General features: G+C 40.9%; 1 protein-coding gene across 4 annotated transcripts; it reads left to right on the forward strand.

Moving 5' to 3' along the window:
* Positions 1 to 838: 838 nt before the first annotated feature.
* On the forward strand, positions 839 to 6,008 carry echdc1 (enoyl CoA hydratase domain containing 1). Of its 4 annotated transcripts, none has more exons than XM_046045283.1 (7): positions 839 to 857; positions 3,321 to 3,386; positions 3,970 to 4,145; positions 4,292 to 4,434; positions 4,541 to 4,593; positions 4,743 to 4,823; positions 4,920 to 6,008. In XM_046045283.1, exons 2-7 carry the CDS (start codon positions 3,322 to 3,324, stop codon positions 5,335 to 5,337), a joined length of 936 nt encoding a protein of 311 aa, XP_045901239.1. In that variant the 5' UTR covers positions 839 to 857; position 3,321; the 3' UTR covers positions 5,338 to 6,008. The 4 variants fall into 4 exon arrangements, with proteins under 4 accessions (XP_045901239.1, XP_045901238.1, XP_045901236.1 ...); XM_046045282.1 differs by lacking the exon at positions 839 to 857 and adding an exon at positions 1,406 to 1,424; XM_046045280.1 differs by lacking the exon at positions 839 to 857 and adding an exon at positions 1,718 to 1,812.
* Positions 6,009 to 6,890: the final 882 nt, after the last annotated feature.

Here is a 6,890-nt window from a genome sequence, read left to right on the forward strand (position 1 = left end):
AAGATAACAAAAGAAAAACAAAGAAAAGTAGTCTGCTCCACAGGCGAGTTAGACCTGCAATTAGGGAAAACAATGTTCAGTGCTAAAAGGGCAAACACCTGCTCGCGCAGCAGTGGAACAGAAACAAACAACTGATGGCTTCTCCTTTTATGGCCTTAGTGACATCATGGCTGCACCTAGGAGAGGATACCTCTGAGAATAAGAATTCTATGGGCCATAACGGTCTGTGTAAGTTCAGGCAGTGACTTGGCCACTCTTTCTTTTTCTCTGTCTCAAGAGACTGGGACAAGTGAAGGGAATGTCAGACTGGCTTTTAAACTTTTGGTGTAAACTAAAAGAGCTAAGAGGAAGCAAGACCGATGCTGAGCTGGCCTTCTTGCTGTTGGACTGGTCCGTAATAACTTATTAGCTGGTTTGCTGTGTCTTGTGTTGTTGAGCTTGCTTGCTGTTTGCCTGTGTTAGCAAAGTTGTTGACTCAAGGAAAATCAGCCAGAGGTTTAGTTGCTAGCTATAAATCCTGAGTTGATGTTAGCACAACTTACTTGACAACACACTTGGACATGGGTAACATCACTGTAAGTGGAAGCTTTGTTGGCTAGATTTCCACTAGAGTTTCAAGCAGTACTGCTTCTTGTGGAGAGCAGTGCAGGTGTTGTGCCGGAGCCAGGCAAGAGGGTAACATAACAGAACAAATATATGGCCGTAACATTAGGTAATGGCGGAGGCAAAGAGACTGAAGACATTGATAGAGGAAGCTAAGAAGAGAAAAAGAGAGAGTGAATAAGAAGCTGGCGAGAGCTTCGTGAAATAAAAGGCTTTAAGACAGACGCCAAGCTGGCCTTCTTTCTGTTAAACTAGTAAGTAATATTGCTATGTCTTGTTTTATTGCACTTGCTTGATGTACTGTAATGTAATGTAATGCACAGGTACAGCCGTCTTTATTTATGACTAAAAAAAAAAATCAAAGTAAAAGTACATGACATAAATCACATGAAGTTAAATAGGTGGTGAATATTGTGAAACGCTTTTTGGCAACAAAGCTACTTTGTTAGGTTTAAGAAAAGTGGTTTGGGTTAAAATAAGCGGGCTATGTTATGTAGGTTTAACTTAAAACTTTAAATAAGTAACAAGTAACAGGTAACATGTAAAGTAATTTAACTTAAAACATCAAAGTCAACCTTGACTTGGTTTTGCAGGTGGCTTGAAAACTGCTCTCTAGGGTGAATGTTTGACCTTTTTTTTTTACTTCCTCCTGTGCTCCCATCATATGGCCACCAGAGTTCATGGCCTAAAAATTTATCAACGTAAATATGGGTCGTAAATATATCGGTCTTAAAAAAGCTACTTGCATAGTTGATCAACGGCTGTTTTTCTGGCGAGGACGGCTGCCCGAAGAATTTACAGTAAAGTTAGGCCTATACCTGGTTTGTGTCTTAGTTAATTGATGTATTTAATGCTGTTCATTTGATTTGATGTTTATTGTTTGCAACCTAGTATTAACTTTGTATTTTTATATAATTTCAGAACCACATACCTAAATGGAAAAATTACCATGTGTTGAAAAGACAATGGAAAATAGGCATCTGGTGTCCTTAGAAAGTCCCCAAAGAAATTAAATAACAAAAAAACAGGATGTCTCGTGTCAGACTATTTAGTGGTGCTAAGGTGAAGTGTAGGTGTGCTTGAGCACCCCTAAAAACGGCAATGATTTCCATGATGATTTCTAACGATAAGACCAGACTACTTCCGATGAGCTGTAGTTTCTAGGGGGAGGGATTTCAATGTAACGCCACACGACTATCAATAAGAAAGGTCGGTGCTTACAGTTTTGTTGCTAAATGTTTTGTAAGTATTGTACAGGCATGTTAAAAAGGTTTCACGAAATATATTAATTAACTATGCTGCTCGATGTATGCGCAAGTTAGATTGGGGCACAAACGTGGTATGACATTTAGCTCCCAAACATAAAGATTCAATGGTTTCCTGCAGAACACGTAGTGAACACGTAGAACAAACTAGTAAAATCACTAACTTAGCAGCTTTGAAAGGTTATTCATGAGTGGCGTGTGTAACTAGTTTGCTTCCAGTAGTTTAAACCGAAAAAGTATTAAGACTCGAATCCTATATATATATATATATATATAGTGCTATTGTTTTTGTCAATAAAATGGTGTATTTAAATGTGAAAGTAAGTGTCTAAATGTCCGTTTACTGGCTATGCTCACTGCATAACGTTAATGTCCCTGTGGTACTTATCTAGGAATATTTTCAAGTGCTCCTCTCTTTTTATATCTGCCTTCCCCTAGTTTGTAGGTTCATCAAGTGCTGTTAGAGAGCTCTCGTCTGTTTGATTAAAAGCCCCAAAAGGTGTATGTGTTTATCTGGCTAATAAGTCAGGTGGAGCTATGATGGGAGATTATGTAAACTGGCTGTGGCCGAATAGTCAAAAAATGTCTTTTCCTTAACACTTTTCCTTGACCTTGATGGAAAACGTCATGAAGTCAAACAAAGATGCAGATGCAGAATTCATAAGGACTTAGGAAAAGACAGCGAATCCCTGCACTTACACTAGGCTTTGTTAAAACCAACTTCATTTATAACACATGCAAGATTACTACAGTGACAAACTAATCTGTGCAATTCTCTCAATTAGGCCTCCTAAGAATGTTTTTCCATCTATATTCCAATGGATTGTTTTGTTATGATGATGATATTGTTAACTAAAGTAATGTAATATCCTTATTCTTAAAGATTCCTCCTAACTGGATATTTGAAAGAGAAGAAATATATATTTATGGATTTGAAGCTCAGCCAATCATGCAGGAATAAGATGGGGATCGTGTCACAATGTATACATATGTGGGAATATGTATTTCAGTAGACCTTTTCCACAGACATATTTTTACATGTCACAGTGGGGGAAACAATAAAATGTAAATAATAAAATGATTGATGGCTGAATTCCATTTAGCTGCTTCAATTTCAAAGTCTTGGTATTGTGAATGCCGGCTCAATGTCACCCTCTCATGGGACACACAGAACAGAGCCATAGTTAATGTAGTCCCAATTCTTTCAAAAGTCCTATGATTGTCAATTGATTTGATTCTGATCATTTTCATTGTGCCAACATGCTCGAAACAGCAGCTGCTGCTGTTCTTACTCAGCTAGCGGAGTATCTTAATGCTTCCTTAATTTGTACCCCCTTTATATGTGCCCAACTCCTTCTTTAATACAGTAATATGTCTGATGCAATTTCTCCCAATGAAGGTAAATGTGAAATGATATAATTTCCACATTCCTCCATCTCCATACTGCTGCAGGATGGCGCTGTGTGCAGTGAGGCAACAACTCCTGAGGAGCAGCGGCAGCTGTGGAGCATGGGCCAGGTAAGGGAGTCCAGCCGGCATTTGTTTATCACCATGCTGGTGACAGTAAGTAAACTTATAAATAAAGGAACAGCAAGTCTATCGAACCCACATTTGTTCACAAATCACAGACAAAGTCCAACAATCAAAATGCATTTCTGAGGTGCTGAGATTGGTGAAAGGCTCATCTCCAAAAGAAATAACATCTCTGATTGGGACTATTTAGTCAAAATCATACCATACCTCCTTCAGGCTGATTTACAGAGAGGTAAGGGAGTGTATTTAAAGCATTCATTGTCCTGCTGTGTGCCAGTGCAAGCATTCACTTTCAGTCCTTAGCAGCACCTGTCTGATTTCCATGAGGCAGTTTTGCATTACTTATTTCTTTATACTACAATTTCACATATTCAGTTTGATTTGAATAAACTTATCATTTAGATTAAAGCAAGCTGATCATGTACAGAACAACAGAGTGAAAAGGCAGATTGTTTATTGTTGCAGCAGTTAAATGAAGGGTTCAACATTTCCTCTCTTTTTGATCTGTATCCTGATTGAATGCAATTGATTGGATTTTAATAAACTGCATAAATGTTGTTCCTCCTAGGCTGCTGCAGACACAGAGCAGTGGCTGTGTGTATTCCAGCATCCATGGCTTCAACCAGGAGGAGATCAGAGAGAAACTGCGGGCCTTTCCTGGAGGCTCCATTGACCTGCTCAAACAAGAGTCTGGCATCGCTGTGCTGACCATCAACAACTCCTCTCGCATGAATGCCTTCTCTGGTAAGGTGACTGTACATTTGCAGATTGACTAGTGCAGATTTGGTATTCCTCTGGATAAAACTCATTTGCACATAATCACTTACCAGTATACGCAAACATAAACAAGTTAGCCAAGTTGGTAGTTTTGGGTTTTTCCTTCCTCCCAGGTAGTATGATGGTGGACCTGGAGGAGAGGGTGAGCCAGCTGGAGAGCTGGACGGATGGTAAAGGCCTCATTGTTCAGGGTGCTGCTGGAACTTTCTGCTCTGGATCAGACCTGAACGCTGTCAGGGCGATATCTAACCCACAGGTAGAAAAGCAGAGAAATCCATTCGAGTATTTCTTTGCTGTGGCTTTAATTTGTCACAGTATCTCTTGCCCGACGATCTCTAAATGAGGTTTCTTTTGCCTTGTAGGATGGCATGAAGATGTGTATGTTCATGCAGAATGCTCTTACAAGACTACTCAGGTAAGGGCTCGCATTTACCCCTCTACTCCTCTAGTAAATATCAGTGCAGAGTAAAGCAGGAGAAACCAGTCTGAGCTTAATGACGTTGGAGTTTAGCAATTATGTTAGGTGCACCACAGTATGGTGACAGACTGGTTTTGTCAGTGCAGGCTGCCTCTGATCTCTGTTGCTCTGGTGGAGGGGAGAGCGCTGGGAGGAGGCGCAGAGCTCACCACTGCCTGCGATTTCAGGTAAAGCGAATACAAAAAAACACCCTAGAATCTGTTTAAACCATTTAAAAGTTTGCCAATGATATAACTTGTGTCCGTCATCTCTCTCCCTCACAGGTTAATGGCACCTGGCAGTGTGATCCAGTTTGTCCATAAACACATGGGCCTGGTCCCGGGCTGGGGAGGCACCGCGCGACTTGTCCGCATTGTAGGAAGCCAGAATGCGTTGAAGCTGCTTGGTGGTGCTCTGAAAGTGGCCCCCGAACTTGGCCTGCAGATTGGACTGGCAGATGGAGTCCTGGAGGTCCCCCAGGAAGAGGAGGGTGCAGGGACTCTCCTACAGAGGGCTGAAAACTGGCTTAGTCACTATGCAAAAGGACCTGCCCCGGTGATCCAGGCTGTGAAAAAGGTAGTGTTGTCAGGGAGAGAGCTCCCTCTGTCAGAGGCTCTGAGGACTGAGAAGGATGTTTTTGGCACGGTGTGGGGCGGTCCGGCTAACCTGCAGGCCTTGGCCAGCAAGTCCAAACACAAATGAATGTCTGTGTCCACTTTCCTAAGAACTTCTCCGATCAGCCAAGATGGTCAACCGAGACATTTTTGGAAAACCCTGTCCAGGTTAAAATTGTCTGGAGGAGAACTGCCACAGACATCCTCTTGTTTGACATCAATAAACTTACTTAGTTTTTTGGTGTGCTGAAGACATATGTATTTTAATGTAATAAGCTGAATGCTGTGTCTACAATATGGTCTTTTGCAGTGTAGAGACATAAACGGTGCATTCTTTGATAGTTAGGACTACAAACTGTATCATTTCAATAAATCACCTGCTTCATTGCATCTAATACACTGATAGAGATCACTCAGTGTTATATACTTCAATGGTTGTGATTTATTTTGGTTGGTATCTCTCTTTGTGACATTATGCCTACTTATCACACGAGTAGGAGCCGTGACACTGATAATATGCTTTTGACCACACATTGGAAACATAACTAAATTAATGGCATAAATAAACTCCTCTGTCCCTTTGGTGTTATATTTTACAAACTGAACTCTGCAGCCTCCTGTTTACAGAAAAACATGCGTCACTGGTGTTGAGAAATTGTTCATGTCCTGAGAAATGATCTTGTTTCATTAATACTCTGTAGACTGATTGTGTTTATTATTTTGTTTAGATCTGTTACTGCAATAAAACAGTGAATATGCTGTATGATTCCATGTGTATTACAGTATAAAGGACGACACTCATAAATCCCATCTGTACCCATCAGTGAAACAAATGAGCACTGTCATTCCTCTAGGTCGCCTGAAAATGTGATTATGGTAATGATTAGATCATGCTAGGCCTAGCCTAACTGAAGCAGACAGATACTGATGAGGTACAACAAGCACAAGGCATCAGCATGTCTGCATGATTGAGAGTAATGCTGCTGCACGTCTTTCCTCTTCACTTCTCAGTTTTGTAGGTTAGTTCAGATTCTGCTCTGCTCAAAGTGTGTCATTGTGGCCTTGATCATCCCCACTCTCTCTGTTACTATTCTATTGGGAGATTCTTAGCTGTGGGTCAGGGCATTACGCAGCAGCTCTCATCATGCATGTGGAACCTTGATAGATGGTCGCACATCGCCAAATTGAACAGCTGAAATACAGGGGTTTTTTTCTCTGTAAAGTTTGGCACCAATTTGTAGCTTGTTTTTCAATGCACATTTTCTGATTTGCACAAATTAGGTACTGCAAAAGTACAGACGTGCACAGACTGAAATGGCCTGAGCGGGACAGGTCCCTGGAGGATGCCAGGCCTTTATGTCCTTTTCCCTTTCCAGAGGTCGTGTTTCCTGGCCAGATAACCCAGCTGGAGTGCTGATAGCTGATGTGGTCAGAATACCAAACATCTACAAGGTGAGTGAAGGGAAGAGTTGGCCTCATTATGATACGCAGTACATAAACACTTGTTTATATGCTCTCCAGTGACAGAAAGAGAAGACACGGCATACTGTGGACATTATGGATTCATAAATTGTATCTTAATCTGTGTGTCACTTTTCATTTTCAATAGGGAATCCAAAATCAGATCATTAAAAAACTATT

This window comes from Micropterus dolomieu, linkage group LG03, assembly GCF_021292245.1.
Source record: "Micropterus dolomieu isolate WLL.071019.BEF.003 ecotype Adirondacks linkage group LG03, ASM2129224v1, whole genome shotgun sequence".
Lineage (NCBI taxonomy): Eukaryota > Metazoa > Chordata > Actinopteri > Centrarchiformes > Centrarchidae > Micropterus > Micropterus dolomieu.

Bases quoted from the DNA above. Each gene is read 5' to 3' on its own strand.
- echdc1 (XM_046045283.1), top strand. From the start codon at position 3,322: ATGGCGCTGTGTGCAGTGAGGCAACAACTCCTGAGGAGCAGCGGCAGC. The intron at 3,387-3,969 runs GTAAGGGAGTCC...TGTTCCTCCTAG, and splicing joins AGCTGTGGAGCATGGGCCAG to GCTGCTGCAGACACAGAGCA. The intron at 4,435-4,540 runs GTAGAAAAGCAG...TTTGCCTTGTAG, and splicing joins GGGCGATATCTAACCCACAG to GATGGCATGAAGATGTGTAT.